Below are 22,341 nucleotides of genomic sequence, written 5' to 3'. Positions count from 1 at the left end.
AGCTGGCTTCGTGTGGAGGAGTTGGGAAGTCAAACCTGGTTCTCTAGATTAGAGTCCACCGCTGTTAACCACTATACCACACTGGATCTCACTACAGGTTGAGTGTGTAGCAGTGAGTAGCTGGCTGGGGGTAAATAACATTCCCTGGTAAATAATATTCCATTAAACCTTTAGTTAAAGGGCAGGGTGTTTTTTTTCTCCAGGCAGTTGGCAAATCCTAATTAGGGATCCAATTGCAGATGTCTGCAGCCCCTATATTACAGAAAGTGGTTACATTGCATTCTATGGTATTTGCATGCCTGGGATTTTTGGGGGGGGGGAGCCACCCTGTATTTTTTCTCTAGAAACTGCCTTCTCTTTTTGACACGGAAGGGCCAGAGGTTGTGGCCCCAAGAGACGATGGCAGCTCCTATATTTCTTGAATGTTCACCTTTCGTTACAAAACAGCAAATGATACGCAAGTAACTAGTCCCTCTTGTGGGGGGGGGGGAAAGAAACCTTAGCAGATGCTGTTCTGTCCGATTGCTCACTGAGATGCAAATGTACTCCTAGCTTCCAAAATGTTCTGATCAATTAATGTGAAAAGACAGGGATAACAGAACACTTCCTAGGCACTGATTTGTAAATTTTATAAGATTAAATTATAGGCATACTTAAACAGCTTCCAGCTGAACATTAACTGAACAGGACAAAATAAAGAAAAGGTGGGAACAATACACTGAAGAACTATACAGAAGAGATGAAAGGATAAAAGATTCTTTCCAAGAAGAATCTTTTGAAGAAGAACCTACAGTTTTAGAAAGTGAAGTGAAAGCTGCATTGAGAGCAATCGGGAGAAACAAATCACCAGGAGCAGATGGGATATCAATAGAGCTATTCCAAGCCACAGAAACGGAGTCCATCAAAATCTTGACAAGAATATGCCAACAGATATGGAAAACAAAACAATGGCCCACAGACTGGAAACAATCCATTTACATTCCAATTCCCAAGAAAGGAGACATCAAAGATTGCAACAACTATCGGACCATTGCATTAATTTCTCATGCAAGTAAAGTGATGCTCAAAATCTTACAACAAAGGCTGTTACCATATATGGAACGAGAAATGCCTGATGTTCAAGCTGGTTTCAGAAAAGGAAGAGGCACTAGAGATCATATTGCAAATATACGCTGGTTACTGGAGCGTACGAGAGAATTTCAGAAGAAAATCAGCTTGTGTTTCATAGATTACAGCAAAGCTTTTGACTGTGTGGATCATGAAAAGCTATGGCTGGTTTTAAAGGAAATGGGTGTGCCACTACATCTGATCGTTTTGATGCGCAACCTGTACTCTGGACAAGAGGCCTCAGTTAGAACAGAATATGGAGAAACGGAATGGTTTCCAATTGGCAAAGGTGTCAGACAAGGATGTATTTTATCTCCCTATCTCTTCAATCTATATGCAGAACATATAATTAGGAAAGCTGGATTAGATTTAGATGAAGGTGGAGTGAAAATTGGAGGGAGGAACATTAATAATTTGAGATATGCTGATGACACTACATTATTGGCAGAAAATAGTGAAGATTTGAAACAACTATTGCTGAAAGTTAAAAGAGAAAGTGCCAAAGCAGGACTACAGCTGAACATCAAGAAAACAAAAGTAATGACTACAGGAGAATTACACAACTTTAAGGTTGACAATGAGGAAATTGAAATTGTTCAAGACTTTCTATTCCTTGGCTCCACCATCAACCAAAGAAGCCAAGAAATTAGAAGGAGATTGAGACTGGGAAGGGCAGCCATGAAGGAGCTAGAAAATATTTTGAAGTGTAAGGATGTGACTCTGGCCACCAAGACTAGATTAATTCATGCCATCATATTCCCTATTACTATGTATGGGTGTGAAAGCTGGACAGTGAAGAAAGCTGATAGGAAGAAAATAGATTCCTTTGAAATGTGGTGTTGGAGGAGAGTGTTACGGATTCCGTGGACTGCCAAAAAAACAAATCAGTGGGTTATAGATCAAATCAAGCCTGAACTGACCCTAGAAGCTAAAATGACTAAACTGAGGCTGTCGTATTTTGGTCACGTCATGAGACGACAAGAGTCACTGGAAAAGACCGTCATGTTAGGAAAAGTAGAGGGCAGCAGGAAAAGAGGAAGACCCAACAAGAGATGGATTGACTCAATAAAGGAAGCCACAGCCTTCAATTTGCAAGATCTGAGCAAGGCTGTCAAAGATAGGACATTTTGGAGGACTTTCATTCATAGGGTCGCCATGAGTTGGAAGCGACTTGACGGCACTTAACACACACACACAGCATCTTAGGCTACCAGCTGTTGAACACATGAAGCTGCCTTCTACTGTATCAGACCTTTGGTCCATCGAAGTCAGACCGGGGTCTCAGGCAGAGGTCTTTCACATCACCTACTTGCCTCGTTCCTTTAATGGAGATGCCGGGGATTGAACCTGGCACCTTCTGCATGCCAAGCAGATGCTCTCCCACTGAGCCACATACCCTTCCCAGTGCAGTGATACCGCTTGGCCTGCTCCTAAGTCCCTCACCAAAATACTTCTGGGTAGGAGCCTGCTGGCTGTCAGGCGGGGCTCCTGTGCTCTTTTTTTGAGCTTGTGTGTGCAGAGCACAAATTTGGAGAGCGTCCGTTAGCAAAAGTTTATACAATTTATTTGTAGATGGAAGAGGGAGAGGGGGGAAATCATTTAATTGTTAAATTGGTGATGTTATTCGTTTTTTTATGACTACTATTTTTAGTATTGAATATTGATTTTATGTTCACATGTTAAAGGAAGAAAATAAAAAATATATATATATTTTAAAAAAAATTCGGAGAGCGAACTGTTTCATTGCCCAGGGGACGGGATGACCTGTGGGGTCGCCCCTGGCCATGACCAACACAGGAGCCCTGCCAGAAATCAAAGTTGGCGCCTCCGCAGTGGGTGAGGTGGGAGATCCCAAGCAGCTAAGCCAATAGCATATTCACGTGTAACCAAGCCGAGGGAAGGGAGCCTCGGGGGATCACGCAGGGGGGGATCACGCAGGCGATCCGCCCTGCCGGGGGTCGCTCCCTCCTCCCCCTCTCCTTCTCCCCCTCTCCTTCTCCCCCTCTCCTTCTCCCCCTCTCCTTCTCCGGGCGCGTCTCTCCGCCTGGCTGCGGCGCCTCTCTCCATCCCTCCATCCCTCCATCCTTCCTCCTCCTGGTCCAGAAGGGTCTGCGCGTCTCCCGCTGCCGTCCTCGGCTCGCCCCCCGCGACCGGCCGGATCCACGGGAGATGTGATCGCCTCCCCCTCCCCAGCCTCTCGGCGTGCTCCTGGGGCGCGGCGGGGGGGCCCGTGGGCAGCGTCCCCCCCCCCGGCGGAAGGAGCAGCAAGGTAGGCCCACCGATGCTTGGGGGAGCAAGGTTGAGCCAGCCGTGCAAAGGCATCCCCCCCCCCCGCTCTCGCCGCGTGTGGGTCTCCTGGGCATCCGAGCAGGGGAGGGGCGCTTCACCTTGGCATCCCTGCCCCCCTCCCGGGAAGACGTGCCCCGCGTTTGTCCTTTCCCTTTCCAACCTCCTCTTTTTGGGGGTGGGGGCGGCATTTGTCCTTTCCGATGAGTGACAGTTTTGCATGGATTTTGTGTATTGTTGTTTTTTGGCCCGGAGATCCTGTTGAGCCGTGACCTGCCCCCCCCGGGTCCCTCCAGAGGGGTGTGGGGGGGAGAGAAATCTCCTTGCAAAGTGATCAGCTCGGGAGGGGGAGGCCCTAACTTTCCTGAACATCTCCTGGCAGGACAAAGACATCTGGGGCAGCCTTTGCAGGCGACTCCCTGGGAAATTGACACAAGGCGACTGCTGCTAGGGGAAAAGGCCAGTGTCCTGGGAGGGCGGTGAAAGGAAGAGGGGGCTGGAGAGGGCAGAGGGTCGTGTGGCCGCCCCCAGGCTGGTGGAGTACCCCCAGGCTGGTGGAGTACCCCCAGGCTGGTGGAGTACCCCCAGCATGTGTTTGCCCCCTTTGGGGGGAGGCAATGACCAATCAGACTGTGAAAAAGAGAACAGAAGAAGGAAGGGGTGGTGGTCTTTGGACAAAGGGATGACATTTCAATCGGGAGGAACCAAACTGGAGAGGGGTTGGGCCTCTGCTCTTGGTGTGACACAGCCTTGTACCTTGTCAGATCCTTGGTCCTTCTTGGTCAAGGGTGCCTTCTCCGGCCGGTCTCCCAGGGCGGAGAGAGATCCTACTTTAATGCCTGGCTACCCCAGACCCTTGACCCAGAGATGCTGGCTCTGCTCAGTATTGGCAGGACGTTAAGCAGCATATATTAAGAATATTTTGTTGTGGTCATTTCAAATATGTCCCTTATAATGGTTGCGGTGACGTCAGCGCAACTCAAATGGTCACCTGCCCGTTTCCAGGAAAAATGGTCCTTCTGGCATGCGTCCTTTGTATGGGTTTTCCTAATATCCAGGCTGATGAAGGTTTCTGAACAGCTTCAAAGCTGCCGTGCTGTTTTGTGTCATTTTGGTTGGCCCCGCCTTTACCTTTTATTAAAAGGTGTTGCATGGATTTTTGTTTTGTGTTCTTTGTATGTGGCCCTATTAAATTGTTTATGACAATAGCTACTTGGGGTGTGGAACAGTCGAGCGGGCCAGAGATACAGGATTCAAATGCATGCGATCCCATGTGCAAGTGAGAGGTGTGGCCTTCCCCCTGCCCTGCCTATAATCTGAAAGGGATAAGCGTCGAACTCCTCAATTACAACATTGGTCTTCTTGGAAGTAGCTGTCTAGGCCAAACAAACAGGGAGCCAAGTGAAGTGACAGCCGATTGGATCCACTAATACTCAAAAATGCTGAAAGCAAGGTTTTGAGCTGCGGAAAAGTCTTTTGGGCAGAAAATGTTACAAGCAAATAGCATAGTTGGGTATCCAGCACACTCTCTCTTTTGAATGTCTCCCCCCACCAAGGACACAGTGCCTGTGTTGCCTGCATGTATGGAATCAGAGGGTATCAACCTGTGTAAAAGGGAGAGTGGGAAGCTTCAGACTGAAAATATTTTAAAAATTAGATTGCAAAAAATCTTATCAATAATGGCAGATTGATGGTTTCGAGTGATAAGCCAGTGTGGTGGAGGTGTTGACTTACCATTTTAATTAGTCTTTACCACCATTGTGGTGTAGTGGTTAAGAGCAGCGGACTCCAATCTGGAGAACTGGGTTTGATTCCCCGCTCCTCCACTTGTGGCCTACTGGGTGATCTTGGGCCAATCACAGTTCTCTCTCAGTCCTACGTACCTCACAAGGTGTCTGTTGTGGGGAGGGGAAGGCGACTGTAAGCCACTTTGAGATGCCTTTCGGTAGAGGAAAGCAGGGTATAAAAACCAACTCTCCTTCTTCATCATCATCTGGGGAGGTAGGTTAAAGTGAGTGCTGGGAGGATTTGGGCACTGGAGAGCTCTTCTCCGTGAGCCTCACAGTAGCATTTCCCATCGGCTCATGAGTTCAGTCCTTTGGTTGCATTGCTGTGGCTGAAGTGGGGCCCATCCAGATTGCATAGAATCCCACAGGAGACCTCCTGCTTATTTCGGTACACCTTAATCCCACCTTTCCTCAGAGGATCTCAGGATGGCAGGCATCGTTCTTCCCTCCGCCACTTTATCCTCCCAACAATCCGGTGAGGGAAGTTATGTAGACAGTGACATACAGTGATCTTGAACACATGAAGCTGCCTTACACTGAATCAGACCCTTGATCCATCAAAGTCAATATTGTCTTCTCAGACCAGCAGCAGCTCTCCAGGGTCGCAGGCTGAGGTCTTTCACATCACCTACTTGCCTACTCCCTTTAACTGGAGATGCCGGGGATTGAACCTGGGACCTTCTACATACCAAGCAGATGCTCTACCACTGAGCCACAGCCCCTCCCCTAGCAGATTTGAGTCTGGATCTCCAGATCCTAGTTTGACATTCTGACCATTACATCATGCTAATGGTAGGGGTTTAGGACAGACATTGGACAGAGCACCGCGTCATATCTAAAGAACGCTTTCTGTGTGCTGAAGGAAAAACACACGGGGAAGACAACGATCGTTTATGCATGGGTACTTTCACTCACGTTCGCCCCCAGTCTGTCTTGGTTGTTCCTTGGAGTTATGCATGAGTTTTCCATCCATTAGAGATGACCTTGCGCCCAGCACTCACAAATCCCGGGTCTTCCCGTTCCTCTGTTAACCCAATGCTTTGATCTCTCCTGAGATCACCCTGGGTGAAATCCCCATGCATAAGGCAAAGCGCAGGACACGGGAGCTTGGGGGAGTGATGTTTCTCTCACAGACAGCACTACAGCCAATTACAGAGCAGTGTGTCAAGGGGCAGACATTCAAATGCTTCCTACTTCCTCTGAGTTCTTTCTGAGCAGAAGAAAGGATTTTAGAAACCAGGCTTGGTTTTCCTCCTCCTCCTGTTCCTTTCAGAGAGCTCCGTTTTTAAAATGCTTTTTAATGTGGCAATTGGGTTTCCCGGCGGTGGGGGGGACTTAAGCACTACAGCCAATTACAAAGCAGCATTTCAAAGGGCGGGGACTCCAATGCTTCTTGATTTGAACTTGAAGACTGCTGGTGCATCGATTCCCAACAGGAAAGTGTGGGTCCAGCGAGCAATGAACCTCAGGTAAAACTCCCTTGCATAAACGACCAATAACTTCTTTCCTTCTTGCTTCTCCATTAAACTGATGCCTTGGAAATCTAACTTCACATTTCTTGCAAATGAAGCACACACAACCCTTACATAGGATCAGTCATTTTCTAACCCCGAACTCCTGCAAATCCTGCGTTTCTTGCCCCATTTTCCACAATTGGAGGGGTGGTGGCTCAGTGGCAGAAAACAAGAGAGTTGCATGCCAAAGGTCCCATGATCAGTCCCTGCCCTCTTTGAGCTGAATCTTGTGCAGCAGGAATGGAGGAAAATTTTCTCTGCTTGAGACCTTGTAGAGCTAGCAAGGGGGAGACAATCTGGACCTTAAACGGACCAATGGTCTGCCTTGCGTTAAGCTAGCGTCATATGTCCCTAAGAGCCTTGGCCAGGAATTTCCCACATACTTGCAATTGCAATCTAAAGCCTAGAAATATGCGTTTTTAAATGAAAGCTGTGATTGTTCAGCATGCTTAATGCTTGGAGGGCTGACTTCTTTGTTGGTGTCAGTACAGCAGCCCCAGTTCTACCTCCCTTAAGACTCAATACTTGCTAAGGATTAAATACTGACATCTCCTGCCTATTTATAATCAATCCGGACACGTGTCTCAAAGGTCTTACTTGGAAACTGGATCTGGCACCTTTGCCAGTTCTGAAGTGGTTGGGGAAAAACCACTGGAGATTGGGGGTGGTGCCTAGGGTTGCCAACCTCCAGGTGCTAGCTGGAGGTCTGCTATTACAGCCAATAGAGATCAGTTCACCTGGAGAAAATGGCCACTTTGGCCATTGGACTCTATGGCATTTAAGTCCCTCCCGTCCCCAAACCTTGCCCTCCTCAAACCCCATCCCAGAAACCTCCCACTGGTGGCGAAGAGGGACTGGCAACCCTAGTGATGCCTGGAGAGGGAGGGGTTTGGGGAGGGGAATAGGGTTGCCAGGTTGTGGCAGAGCCTGAGGAGGTGATGTTTGGGGAGGGGAGGGACTTCAATGCCATAGAGTCCAATTGCCAAAGCGGCCATTTTCTCCAGGTGAACTGATCTCTGTAGCCCAGAGATAAGTTATAATCCTAGATCTCCAACCACCACCTGGAGGTTGGCAATCCTAATTGTTTGGGAGTTCAAATCAATGTGTATTCTTTTACCTTTCTTGTCCTCCAAGGAGTGTAAAGTGGAAGCTAAGCTTCTTTCCTTGATGTTTTTAGCGAAGAACAATCCTGCGAGGTAGATCAGACTGCAGGGGAGTCGACTCGTCCAAGTGAGCTTTATGGCTCAATGGGATTTTAACCTGGATGTCCTCTTAGCCCGGCATCCTAACCTCTTTTTTACACCAGCTTTCTTAGTTTTCCCTTGGCAGATATTGGAGGTTTCTGCGATTCATGATGATGCCAAGGATTTCTAGCGGCAGCAAGCCACCTTTTCCTTGGGGACTTGTGTTTTGCCCTTGATGCGACAGAGCCAACAAGTTTAAACGAACAGGCTGCAACCGCAAAGCCGAAGTTTCCTTTAAAACACAATGGATTTTCCCGGGTAGCGAGACTTGAGAAGAATGCATTTTTGGGCTCGTTGCCAAAGGTAGAGCTACAAAGCGGCATTGTAAATCCCGGCTAACGAGGCAGAGCGGGCCAGAAGAATCCCGTCTTCAAACTCGACGGTTTTCAAAGGTGTAAGAAGGATTGAAGCAGGAGTGTCGGCCCAGCGTGAAAATCGGCTCTGCTCCCCTTTCGTCGCTGGGCTCTGCTGTGGAAGACTTAGGGTGCCAGTTAAATATTTGGGGGAAAGGCAAGGTAAAGAGGGATGCCAACCGCATACATAGCCCGGCTGCCAAATTCTTGGTCCCACACAGTCAGCGGAAAGAAAGTGTGAACTTAGGATATTTCTTAAAAGGCTGGATGTTTGTGGGGTCAATCATCACAGTTGGCACTAGGGTTGCCAACCTCCAGGAGGTGGCTGGCGATCTCCCACTGTTAACAGATCAGTTCATCTGGAGAAAATGGCTGCTTTGGAAGGTAGACTCTATGACATTAGACCCCACTGAAGTCCTCCCCTCCTCAGGCTCCACCCCCAAATTTCCCAGGTATTTCCCAATCCAGAGCTGGCAACGCTATTTGGTACAGAAAAAAAGGGTGTTAAGGTAACAAAAGGAGGATGGATAACTCCTTGCCATTTTGTTGTAAGTTAGGGTTGCCAGGTCCCTCTTCGTAACTGGTGGGAGGTTTTTGGGGTGGAGTCTGAGGAGGGCGGAGTTTGAAGAGGGACTTCAATGCCATAGACTCCAATTGCCAAAGCAGCCATTTTCCCCAGGTGATCTCTATTGGCTGGAGATCAGTTGTAATAGCAGGAGATCTCCAGCTAGTACCTGGTAGTTGGCAACACTAACTTAAGTCTTTAACCTAACCACTGTGTTTACTGTCCTTTCGGTGCAGGCCTAAGCAGAGTTACGCTCTTTTCAGTCTGTTGAAGTCAATGGGTTTAGGTGGGTGTATTCTGCAACAGTGGGTGAGGCTGTGTGCAGCGTACATTTTTTAAAAAACCAATGCTGTCATTTTCAAAACTAATAAGAATAGATTAGAAGAGGAGTCTTGGTGGATCACACCAAAGCTCCAGCAAGATCAACGTCCTGTTCAGCGTGGTGTAGTGGTTAAGAGCAGTGGACTCTAATCTGGAGAACTGGGTTTGATTCCCTGCTCCTCCACATGAGTGGTGGGCTCTAATCTGGTGAACACATGAAGCCAGCTTGGTGACCTTGGGCTAGTCACAGCTCTCTTAGAGCTCTCTCAGCCCCACCTGTTGTGGGTTGGGGAAGGGAAGATGATTGGAAGCTGGTTTGATTCTTCCTTAAGTGATGAAGTCAGCATATAAAAAACAACTCTTCTTACCTAAAGAAGAGGAAGAAGAGTTGGTTTTTATATCCCGCTTTTCTCAAAGTGGCTTACAATCACCTTCCCTTTCCCACCCCCCAACAGACACCTTGTGAGGTAGGTGGGGCTGAGAGAGAGCTGAGATAACTGTGACAACTGTGACTAGCCCAAGGTCACGCAGCAGGCTGCATGTGGAGGAGTGGGGAATCCAACCTGGTTCTCCAGATTAGAGTCCACTGCTCTTAATAGGGTTGTCAGGTCCCTCTTCACCACCAGCTGGAGGTTTTTGGGTGGAGCCTGAGGAAGGCGGGGTTTGGGAGGGGAGGGACTTCAATGCCATAGAGTCCAATTGCCAAAGCGGCTATTTTCTCCAGGTGAACTGATCTCTATTGGTTGGAGATCAGTTGTAATAGCAGGAGATCTCCAGCTACTACCTGGAGGCTAACAAAGCCTGCAAAATATGTGCTAGTGCTGTAAGAGCAAGTATAACAAAAAGAAACAGCACTATGACCCAATAATACATAAAATGGGAATCGCACAAGGTGCTGAATGCTAAACCTATATATTGTGAAGCTTATTTAACACACTAAAATGCATACAAAACCTATCACTATTTATCTATTTGTTATACTATCTGGAGGTTGGCAACCCTAGCTCTTAATCACTATACCATACTGATGGTCAACCACATGCCCCAGAAGGCCCATGAGTTGGGAGCAAAGGCAACAGACCTCTTTTTTTTTTCCGTTCTCCCCGTCCAGAAATACATAACCTCTGAAAATGGAGGTTTCATTTAGTCCCTAAAGAGCAGCTGAAAGATCTATGAACAGAGTAGGATTTTCTTGTATGTATAAAATTGCCTTCAGGCTCTTGGTCAATCAAGGTTAGTATTGTCTACTCAGATTGGCAGCAGCCCTCTGGGATCTCAGGTCCAGGACTGGTCTTTAGTCAATCGGCAACAGGGGCAGCTGCCCCAGGCCCCACACTGGGAGGGGCCTGACCTGCCACAACTCTGCTCCCTCCCGCACAAAGGGGGGAAGAAGAAGAAGAGTAGGCTCCTGCTGCCGTTTGAGTTCACCCCAACTGGGACTTGGGTAGCTGGCTTCCAGCACTCGCAGCTCTACCCATCTCGCAACCTGAAATCTATTTTTTATCAAACATGCTGTAACCTAATTCAGTCTCCACAACACCTCCTGAATTCTATTTTAAGACTGGTCCAAACAAACAGATTGCAGGTCTTTTCCACCATACTTTGAGCAGTCCTTTGATCACCTCTTTCCCATACCTTTTTATAAATACTGAATGGCTACCCTAAAGGGCAGTTCTGTGGAACTTGAAAACTTGCTTACTACTTTGTGACATTTGAATTGGTTCCAATGAAGATTATTACACTACCGTTCCTCTCACTGTTGAAAATGTTGTCCAGCGCCCTTCACTAAGCATTCGCCACATCTCTTCAAGCGTTGAGGACTTAGCTTTATAAAAAAAAAAAAAAGGTGGCAAACTGAGATTTTTGGGATTATTGCACTTAGTGTCAATCTCTGCACTCGTTTCATGTGAGTGAAGGATCACAGAATTTACTGAAGCCTGGGTGTATAAAGGTTGCAGGGTCACCTTGAGCCAGTCCTATTCTCTCAGCCTAATCTACCTCACAGGATTGTTGTGAAGACAAAATGGAGAAGCACAGAACAATTCGAACATATGGTTGCTAATTTTAACCAGTCTGTCTCGCTGCTCATTTAATATCAGTTTGATCTGCAGCAAATAGCAGACGATGTTGTTTGCACAAAACCTTCCACTGCTGATTTTTACACATTAAGCCTCAATTGAAGGGGCAAGGCATTTTTCTCCTGGCCAGTTGGCAACCCTATGAACACCATCCTGAACTACTTGGAGGAAGGGTAAGAAAAGAATGTACTAAATAAATATGGTTGGGACATCACAGTTTGCTAGTCCATTGCCAGGAATTTGCTGGTTAAGGGACTTAACAGCAAAGTGGGGTACATATGTGAATTGACACCAACAATAAATATAAAGATTCTAATGTATTTTTAGTTTTAATGGTATTAAATATTAATAAAATTAAGCTGCATATGTTTTCAAAATAATGACATAGTACTTGCCGGTTAAAAAGGTAAAGGTCCCCTGTGCGAAGCACTGGGTCATTCCTGACCCACGGGGTGATGTCACATCCTGACGTTTACTAGGCAGACTTTGTTTTACGGGGTGGTTTGACACTCGCCTTCCCCAGCCGTCTTCCCTTTACCCCCAGCAAGCTGGGTACTCATTTTACCGACCTCGGAAGGATGGAAGGCTGAGTCGACCTTGAGCCGGCTACCTGAAACCAACTTCCATTGGGACTCAGGTCGTGAGCAGAGCTTGGACTGCAGTACTGCAGCTTATCACTCTGCGCCGGGGGTCCTACTTGCCTGTTACCCTAGTGTTGAGTAGATGCTGCCTGCACAGTTTTCATTTCCAAGACTTTTTGCTTTTTAAAACAAAAGCTGAACGTGCAGGGAAGAAGCCTGGAATATCCCTTCCCCCTGCCCATCTACTTTGTGACTATGTTCCATCCAGGGCCTAAGTTATAGGTGTAAACCCCTTACCTGTTACCTAGGGACTTCTACCAGCCTTGCACACCTGGTCACATTGATGGCAGATGCCCCTGTCTGTCTACCTGCCCGCCCTCTTCCTGCATACGGGGGTGCTTCACCAGGAAACATGACAGCTGCAAATTAGGCTTGCCAACCTCCAGGTGGGGACCTGGAGATCTCCTAGAATTACAACTGAGGGGGGTGAGAGGAAGTTTAAAATGTTAGTATTATGTATTAAGATTGGAAATATATTGTTTATATTATTAATCTATGAAATCAAAATGATTAATCATGTATTAGAAAACAATAAAAATTTATCAAAAAAGAAAATAAAAAAGAATTACAACTGATCTCCAGACTACAGAAATCAGTTTCCTTGGAGATAATGGCTGCTCTGGAGGGCAGACGCTATGGTATTATATGTTGGAAGACTTGCAATGTCTAGCATGCAAAGGAACTGAGAAGACCCAACAGGGGCCGGGCAAGTGGTCAGCTAGTTAGGGCTGTAAGGTTAGAGACCTTTCCACCCTTTTTTCATACCTCTTGTTTGTCTTTAGACTGATATTCCTAGGGGACAATTTTCCTCCTCCTCAGAAGTCACTCTACCCTCTCTCTTCCACCTTAGCTAGAGAGACAGCTAGAGGCTCTGTCTCAGCTTTTTTAATCCAAAAATGTACTCCCCTCAATAAAGGCAACTTTATCTTTAATCGGAGAGTCTGACCCTTCTCTGTGTACTTAGCAAACTCTGCCAACATTATATCCCACTGAGGTCCCACCCCTCCCCACCCCTCCCCAGACTCCACCTCGCCAAGAATTTCCCAGTCTGGAGCTGGCAACCCTAGCAGTGGCTGCCCTGAGTATAGGGTTGCCAACCTCCAGGTAGTTGTACTAAAGAATCAGCATGCAGGCTCTACTCTTAAACATCAAATTGTATTTTAAACTCATGCAATGCTATGTGTATCAAAATAAATATATCAAAATAAATTGCAATGAACAAGAAAACCTTTTCACAACACAATGCAAAGTGTTAATTCACACTGTTTAATATCAAAGTCAGTGACTCAAACGTAAATGTAAACATTGTGTTGTGAAAAAGTTTTCTTGTTCATTGCAATTTATTTTGATATATTTGTTTTGATACACATAGCGTTGCATGAGTGAGCCTGTGTGCTGATTCTTTAGTACAACTGTGGTTTATACAGCATAGATTCTTTGGTAGTAACCTCCAGGTAGTAGCTGGAGATCTCCCGCTATTACAACTGATCTCCAGCCGATAGAGATCAGTTTCTCTGGAGAAAATGGCCGCTTTGGCAATTGAACTCTATGGCATTGAAGTCCCTCCCCTCCCCAAACCCCACCCTCCTCAGGCCCCGCCCCCAAAAAACCCCTCTTGCTGGTGATGAAGAGGGACCTGGCGACCCTACCTGAGTAGCAGGTGGTACAGAGGCGATGGCTGTTGGGACTGAGAAGAAAAGAAACTTGGTGAAAGACATTGAGATCTCCGAAGCTTTGTGACTCTAGCATTTGGGATTATTGTGGGGGTGGGGGGGGCACTCTGTTGAGTCCTTAGCTAGTGAACATAGAGAAAACCTTGCACTCTGGTGTCCAAGAAGGCCCCAAAGTGCCCCATTCAACCGTCCTACAGTAAAAAATAAATTAAAATCATAGCATTCTTTATCAGGTGTCTTAAAAACAAGGTATACAGAAAGCCCAAGCCTCCAAAAACTAGGCCACCTGAAGAAATCGGCACGTGTGAGTGCAGGAGGCTGGAGATTTTGCTGTTGCTTCTTCTTTTGTTAAAATAACATAACCAGTTATTGTTGCAGCGAGATTCCCCAAGGGAATCCGTCATAAAAGTCCAGAGCTCAGAGCAGAACCTTGTTTAGCGAGACCCATTAACGCTTAGTTTTTGTCAGACGGCTTTTCTGTCTCTATAATAGGCTGGTTGCTCCCTTTAGTAATAGGCACAGCTTGAATAGCCAAGGACAAAAACCTGAGCAGAAAGGCCATTCCAGGTGCTTAAAAATGTAATAACATGGTTCTTGCCCCGTGCTGAACGTCTCGGCAAAAGCACCATTGTAACCCCCAAGTTTTCTCATCAGCTAGGGTTGTCAGGTCCCTCTTTGCAACCGGCAGGAGGCTTTTGGGGCGGAGCCTGAGGACGCCGGGGTTTGGGGAGGGGAGGGACTTCAATGCCATAGAGTCTAATTGCCGAAGCGGCTATTTTCTCCAGGTGAACTGATCTCTATCGGCTGGAGATCAGTTGTAATAGCAGGAGATCTCCAGCTAGTTCCTGGGGGTTGGCAACTCTATCATCAGCAGATGTGCTGTATTGTAAAATCACTTGGGGGGGTCTGCTCCCAAGCTTGTCTCCCTGAAACAGATGGAGGCTGTGCAAAAACTATAGTGTTGATGATGGGCAGCTCCCATTCATCTCTGTGGGGCTTCTGCAGGAAGACTTTTCCAGTGGGATTGTGCCTTCTGGATCAGAATTCTTTCGTGCCCTGAATGGTGCCCAAAATCTGCCTCTCAATACAATCGCCTTTGTTGGAAAATGCTTGCCGACTTCATTTTCCCCCCTCCCATTTGTTCATACTTTCCAAGTGTGAAAGCCTGGAAAATACAGCCTGGAAAATACCTCTTTTTCACATAGGTCAATTTCACTGGAATTTCACTGGCTTCACTATGAAACTGGCAAGATTTCTTTACACCCCTACATGAACATATATATATACAGGAAGTTGTGGTGAATGATTGGAGCAGAGGAGTGCACAGCCTTTCCCAAAAATATAAAGAGCAAAACCCAGGAAGAGTCTGTGAAATGCCAAGGGTGTCACTGGGCAGGGGAGAGGAGGCAAAGTTTTGGGGGTTCCTACTTGTTTCTTGTGAGAGTGGGCAGAACAGCCTAGGTTTTCAACCTTTTAAGCTTTACAAGACCACAGGAGTGGGTTGATGGCAGATCTGAGTAGTTTGTGATGTTGCAGCCACTGTCCAGTTGAAGGCTAAAAGACTCAATCGTACTGACCGTAGCTCTTATTACTGTGCCATCTATTGTAGTTACAGTTCTGTCTTTTAATTATTCCTTGTAACCTTCCTTAAGATCCTCTGAGAGGGCTGTTTGGAAATGGTTTTAATAAATTAAATCAATACAGCTAGCAGTGGTGAAATGCCACATTTTCCAGCTATTAAATATTGTATTTTGGATCCTGGGATCTTTTTCTTTGCGTTCCTTGCTCGACCCATTGCTGTGCAGAGTATGTGTGTGGACTTTTCTTTTTCAGCATCTTGTAGGGTTGAAATGGAATGGGGCTTGGGGAGTGAGCTTCCATGACAATATTTATAAGTAAAGTAGCTATTGCTAAGACACTCTTCCTTTCCAATACTCTCCCCTCCAAAGTGCTGTCCCTGGAACTTTGCAACACGTTGGGAACTGGAGAATGTATAAAAATATTTATTTACTGGACGTTTCCTGAATGGGTTTTCAACACTTGTTCTAATCCAGCATGACTTTTCTTAAGTTCTTATGATCTTCTGACAGCTCCCAAAGGTAGAACACTCAATTGTTATGATCTCTTTTTCCATGTAAAGCATTGGGGGCAGTGGGGGGGGGGGAATGAACAGAAGGATACGTTCTCAGATTTCCTCCTGTTCTTACCCAAAAGCAACTTTCAGCAGTCCAGGATAGCTAGGATAAGTCCCATAACCAAGCTCAAGAAAGGATTCGACAAAGTTGAACCTGAAAACTGATCAAGTCGCGTCTTCTGCCCTTTCTTTTTCCAGTTTCCAGTGTTCAAAAGAGCATCTGTCCTCATGAGCATCTGTTCTAATGCAGCCAATGGTCATGCAGGGATGCTCTTTCACCCTCCCGAGATGTCATGAGTGGCATGCTACAGGCCAACCACGTCGCAACAGCACCTCCCACACACAGTCTCAGGTAAGAGCCCTGGTGTTCCCACATTATTGTGCTTGACTTTGTTTGAGTGAACATGAAGTTTTGACATGGGTCATTTAAATAGTCTTCTATCATAACCTAGTCACCTAGGGTGAATAAGAATCACTCCTAGGAGAGCAGGCGAGGAAGCTTTTGTAAACTGGAAAAGATATTATTTTCTTTTCGGACAATTTATTTTAACACATTGTTAAAATACTGCGGCTCGTTTTTTTTAATTGCAAAGAGGAATACCGCATCACTCAAATCAATAACTTAAAAAGTCATCTAACTACATTAGTATACCACACAACAGCCTGTCGACAAATCAGCAGATCAGCTGAAGCGGCAGCTGAAACCAACCTATTAAATCCACAGGGCAGAATAATTATTTTAAAATGATGAAAACCTATCCAAAGCCATTGTTAAGTGCTGGCAAAGCAGAAAGGAGCTTGCCATTCTTGAAAGCAGGATTTCAGTGGAGCCAGATGATTCTGTTTGGAGAAGGGAATTGCATAATATTTGGACAAGAGCTGAAAAGGCTCTGCTCCCTGTGGGTGCCAATCTTGCATCCGCAAAGGATGGAAATATGAGCAAGGTCTGCTTTTGCAATGGAGTTCATATGGGGAAAAGCACGAGTTGAGATATTTTGCAGTTGTTTTATTACACGCCTCCTTCTAGGAATTTAGAGCAGATTGTATTATCTCTGTCTCCTCTCATTTTGTCCTCACATCAACCCTGTGAGGTAGGCTAAACTGAGAGAGAGTGACTGACCCAAATCTATCTAGAGTACAGTCTTCTAAGCCCCCTGACTCTGTTTAAGACTGCAGTGTGGATGGCTTTTCCAGTGTATTAGATAACCGAGGGGGGATTTGAGTGTCTGCCAAGCCCTAGTCTGACATTCTAGCCACTGCACCACATTGGCATCACAAATAATTAACATTTGTAAGCAACTGATAGAGTTGCCAGCTCTGGGTTGGGAAATACCTGGAGATTTTGGGGATAGAGCCTGAGGAGGGCAGGGTTTGGGGTATAATGCCATAATGTCCACCTTCCAAAGTGTCAATTTTCTCCAGGTGAACAGATCTTTGTCGTCTGGCGTTCAGTTGTGATAGCAGGAGATCTCCAGCCAGGACCTGGAGTTGGAAACCCTAGCAATCAGCCAAAAATTGTGAACATATTTGCAATGTTGCTTAGATGGTCATCACCAGCCTTTCTTGCCAGGTGAATTTTCTACATTTTCAGGTGTGGCATCCAAGAAATTAATGGGAAATCAAGGTTTTTTCATAATTGCCAGAATCATTCATAATCCCACATGCAGGTGACAAAATGGTTTCTGGCTCACAGAAGCTGCTGTCATAATAAATTCATTCGCCTTTAAGGTGTTACAAGACATGTCGTTTGGGTTGTAGCAGAACAACATGGCCAACCCTCTGAAAATTTTCTGTAATCACAAAGTCTCAATTATGCATAATGTAATGCCCATGACTTAGTGTGTACAACCTTTCCCATGCTTATAATGAGCACTTTCCTTCAATCAATAATAAGCTCCTTAAATTACCCATTTAAACATCCTGATCATAAGAACATAAGAAAGGCCATGCTGGATCAGACCAAGGTTCATCAAGTCCAGCAGTCCTTTCACACAGTGGCCAACCAGGTGCCTCTAGGAAGCCCACAAACAAGACAAGTGCAGCAGCACCATTCTGCCTGTGTTCCACCGCACCCAATATAATAGGCATGCTCCTCTGATCCTGGAGAGAACAGGCATGCATCATGACTAATATCCATTTTTATCCTGCCATGGTACACAGCCACAGTTCCTAAGAGTATTTCCCCCCCTCCAAGATCACTCCAGCGTCATAAGGTTGACAAAGAAAAGTCCTGCTGGATCCAACCAGAATTCCATGTAGTCGAGCATTCTGTTTCCCCGTATTATTTTATTTATGCATTTATTTTAATAGATTTTTATCCCGCCCTTTCCCGACCACATGCCCCAACCACATGCTCCAGGAAGGTCTACAAAGAACAAAGCCTCTCTGAGTTAATACTGTTCCTGAACATGGAGGTTCCATTTAACCATCATGACTGCTGGTGGGTCTCTCCAATCCACCCAGACCCAAGGAGAGTGTCCGAGTGAGCAGAACTGGATGAAATCTGGAGCTTTGGGGAGAGACAACCGGCTACCGTTGACTTTTTTAAAACGAGAAAATGATTTTATTCTGAAACGAAAACCTTGTTCTTTAAATGCAAGCTGCCGTGTCGCATTTTTTTTTAAAAATGAGTTTTTAGGAGAGGCCGATCGGCATTCCAAGTGGGGCACAGCACCAGCTCCACCCTGGCTACGACCCTGGTTGCATTAAACATCCATGCTTGCAAAACATTTCCAGTTCCCCTTCTTCCACAACAGGCACTCTGCTGCCCTTTCTGCTCACTGTGGGCTGTCTCTTAGTAGGAACGCTCGCTCCTGCCAGGGGCTCTTCGTCTCCAGAGAGAGCTTTTAAAACTGCGCCGTGCAGAGAGAGCTGGCCTTTCAAAACATGCTCAGCAGAGGCTTGAAAAACACAGGTTCTTTCTCAGTCGATCATGGCCGCCACATTTCTTCACTGCTTCACACTGCACTGTGTATCCCTAGGGTTGCCAGGTCCCTCTTCGCCACTGGCGGGAGGTTTTTAGGGTGGATCCTGAGGAGGGCAGGGTTTGAGGAGGGGAGGGACTTCAATGCAATAGATGGGGTTGCCAACCTCCAGGCACCAGCTGAAGATCTCCTGCTATTGCAACTGATCTCCAGCCGGAAGAGATCAGTTCACCTGGAGAAAATGGCCGCTTCGGCAATTGGACTCTACGGCATCGAAGTCTCTCCCCTCCCCAAACTCTGCCCTCCTCAGGCTCTGCTCCAAAAATCTCCCTCTGATGGCGAAGAGGGACCGGGCAACCTTACTATTTGCCCCAAAGGGGGAAGTGGATGTTTAGCCATCCAGTACATGTGTAGTGCATGAATACACTACACATTTTTCCTCAGCAGGGCAAATAACAGCTCTCTGGAACTGTTTCAGTATGGGGAAATGGTGCAGGGAGGAGTCTGAAGCCCCTTCTCCTTACCACACACTGTGGTTACCTAATACAAACTGGGCCCCGACATGCCTGAGAATGAAGTTCACAGCAGAGTACTTCCACTACATGTCTGGTTGACAGAAGCAGGATAGACATGCAGGAGACACAATAACTTTATTTATAACACTTACAAACCCGTCCTTTTCCTGATGCCTGCAGACCTAAAGTGGATACGAACAGTGAATGTGTGTGTAAAGTTCCATCAAGTTGCAGCTGAGTTATGGCGGCCCCAGCAAGGGGCTTTCAAGGCAAGTGAGAAGCAGAGGTGGTTTGCCCGTGCCTTCCCCTGCCAAGTCTTCCTTGGGGGTCTCCCTTCCAAGTACAGACCCTGCTTAGCTTCCGAGATTTGACAAGATTGGGCTATTCCACGATGCCTTCTCTCCATGAACAATGAATACAGCACATTGTAAGTGTGTTAAACGCTGTCAAGTCGATTCCGACTCATGGCGACCCTATGAATCAATGTCCTCCAAAATGTCCTATCCTTGACAGCCTTGCTCAGGTCTTGCAAACTGAGGGCTGTGGCTTCCTTTATTGAGTCAATCCATCTCTTGTTGGGTCTTCCTCTTTTCCTGCTGCACATTAGTTCATTAAAATATGAAATACGCCCAAACCAATAAATATAAAATAGCATTTAACGACATAAAAATAAACAATATCAAATCATGCCCCCAACTCTCTTCAGGATAATTCCATTTTACAGCCTCACCAGAAAGCCTGGAGGGAAGAAGCCCCTTTGACTTCTCCCATTCCACAAGTATTAGGCAGCCTCGGGAAAAACCCAAGTCAACCTAGCTGTTGCTGAATGCTCCTGACACAAAGGAGGCACAGACAGTAGACTTTGCTGAGAAGAGTTATGTTGTCACGCAGGAACACGAAGGGACAGGCAGTTCTTCAAGCACATGGGCCTAAGGTAGGGTTGCCAGGTCCCCCCTCTCCTCCAGAGGGAGGTTTTGGGGATGGAGCTGTGGCAGGGATTGCACGCACGTCCCACAATTATATCACTTCCGGTTTACACCTGGAAGGCTGCATCGTGACGGGTTGCTTTTCCACTCAAACCCCCAAAATGCTCCAACCTGGAGCTGGCAACGCTATATGGCTGAACCCTTGGTGAACAGAAGCTGGTGAAAGTAGACAATGGCTAGCCATGTCTTGATTACCTCCAGGTTCGATTAGTGCAGCTTGTTCCACATGGGGCATTTGTAGTTGGACAGGAACTTTAAATTTGTTCACTATACATATCTCACTAGTGTTCATAAAACACTGCGGGCTGCCAGTATGTTCCCAGATTCAATACCAAGGGCTGCTTTTTACCTTGAAAGCCCAAAATGGCCCGGGAGGGACCAGGGTATCTAAAGGACCATCTTCCCCCATTCACGTCTGCCCAACGATTGCAGTCTGCGTCAACAACACTGCTCTATGGCAGGGCTGCCAGCTCTAGGTTAGGTGATTCCTGGAGATTTGGAGGCAGTGCCTGTTGAGGAGCAAAATTTTAGGAGGAAAGGGAGCTCTGTGGGAGTGTTATGCCATAAATTCTGCCCTCTGAAGTTGCCATTTCCTCTGGGTGAACTGATCTCTGTAGTCTAGGGTTGCCAGGTCCCCCCTCACCAGCGGCAGGAGCTATGTGGAGGTCGTGCTGGGGGTGGCGATCTATGTGTGTGGCATGATGACACCATTTGCGGCTTTACCCCAGAAGCACCGGCATCACGCGGGATGCTCTAGCACTGTCCTCCAAAAACAAAAGAGTTTTTTGGGGGAGAATGCTAGAGCATCCCTGTCGCGATGCCAATGCTTCTGGGATAAAACCAGAAGTGATGTCATCGTGCTGCATGTGCGGATCACTTCACCCCTTCAGTTGGACTGTTTCCACACGCTGACCAGCTGAGGGGCAGCGGGCAGCCCGGTTAATTGGCAGGCAATTGCCAAGCCTACTGTAGTCTGAGATCAGTTGTAATTCTGGGAGAACTCCAGGCCCCACCTGGAGGTTGGTAACTAGGGTAGCCTACCTCCAGGTGGTGGCTAGAGATTTCCTGCTATTACAACTGATCTCCAGCTGATAGTTCCCCTGGAGAAAATGGCTGCTTTGGCAATTGGACTCTATGGCATTGAAGTCCCTCCCCACTCCAAACCCCGCCCTCCTCAGGCTCCACCCCCAAAATCTCCAGGTATTTCCCAACCTGGAGCTGACAACCCTATTGGTAACCCTATCTGTGTGCCCCTACATTCAGAGGGGAGATAGATAGGCTAGCCTACTAAAAAGAAGGGCTTTTCATAGACTTCTACCCAGTGCCAAATCAGGGGTCTTTCTTGATGTTTGGGCTTTCATGGATGATTAGCTGCATGCACTTTATTTTGTGCAGCTTGGTGCATTGCATTTGTTTTTTGCTGCCGCAACTTAATTTGCTTATGAGTTTTATCTGTTCCTTGCAGCTGTTGATTAATTAACTGTATGGGTTTTTAACTCATCTGCTTGGCAAAAAAAAACACCATATATTGCTGGTTGTATAGAGTTTGACTTTATTGGTGTTTGACGTTTTGATGGTGAAAACCACCTCAGAGTTTATAAAGTGATATATGAATTCAACAAATAAATAACTGTGCACTTCTAAACAGAGTTACAACCTTCTTTCCTCAGTATATGATCTAATCAAAACCAAGACAGTAGAAAAATCGGAGTTATCAGAAGTTTTTAAAAAAAATAAACCAAGAACAATACAAAATGCCCATAAAGCATTTGCAGCATTATTTGCAGTATAAAAGATTGCAATGTTACATTGGGACAAGTTAATGTGATTAATCCATCTTGTAAAAACAATTTCTGAGGATTTATCTGTCACTGAAGTAGTATCTACCGTAATCAGTCAATTACACCCGTATCTGTTGTTATCAGCTGGTAATATAAGACCTGTATTAACACACAACTAGATAACAATATTTTTATAGATACCACATTCAAATATTGTAAGTCTTACAAATCACAGAAAAATACATATAACAATAATTATCATAATAAAAATAAGGTTGGCTTTCATCCTTGTGCTTGTTGTTCCAGAACGTTATAAATAAAGTTCATTGTTTGAAAAACTTGTCTACAAACAAAACATTATTATATAAAGATCATCGATAGTAGGTTAGTTTTGTCAAGCAAGCTGCCTCCCGTACTCTATAAAGGCTCTAA

The 22,341-nt window shown here is 46.1% G+C and overlaps 1 protein-coding gene across 1 annotated transcript in view; it reads left to right on the top strand.

The window, feature by feature from the left end:
• The first annotated feature begins 15,906 nt into the window (after positions 1-15,906).
• DRP2 (dystrophin related protein 2) overlaps positions 15,907-22,341 on the top strand; it is a 75,339-nt gene continuing 68,904 nt past the window's right edge. The window contains exon 1 of the mRNA XM_056859743.1: positions 15,907-16,055. Within this exon, the coding sequence (XP_056715721.1) occupies positions 15,948-16,055 (108 nt within the window). The 5' untranslated portion in view covers positions 15,907-15,947. The remainder of the gene's footprint in view (positions 16,056-22,341) is intronic.

The sequence above is a fragment of the Euleptes europaea genome, chromosome 13, assembly GCF_029931775.1.
Source record: "Euleptes europaea isolate rEulEur1 chromosome 13, rEulEur1.hap1, whole genome shotgun sequence".
NCBI lineage: Eukaryota > Metazoa > Chordata > Lepidosauria > Squamata > Sphaerodactylidae > Euleptes > Euleptes europaea.
Note: the sequence above shows the minus strand (reverse complement) of the source record. Positions and strands in the feature narration are given on the sequence as shown.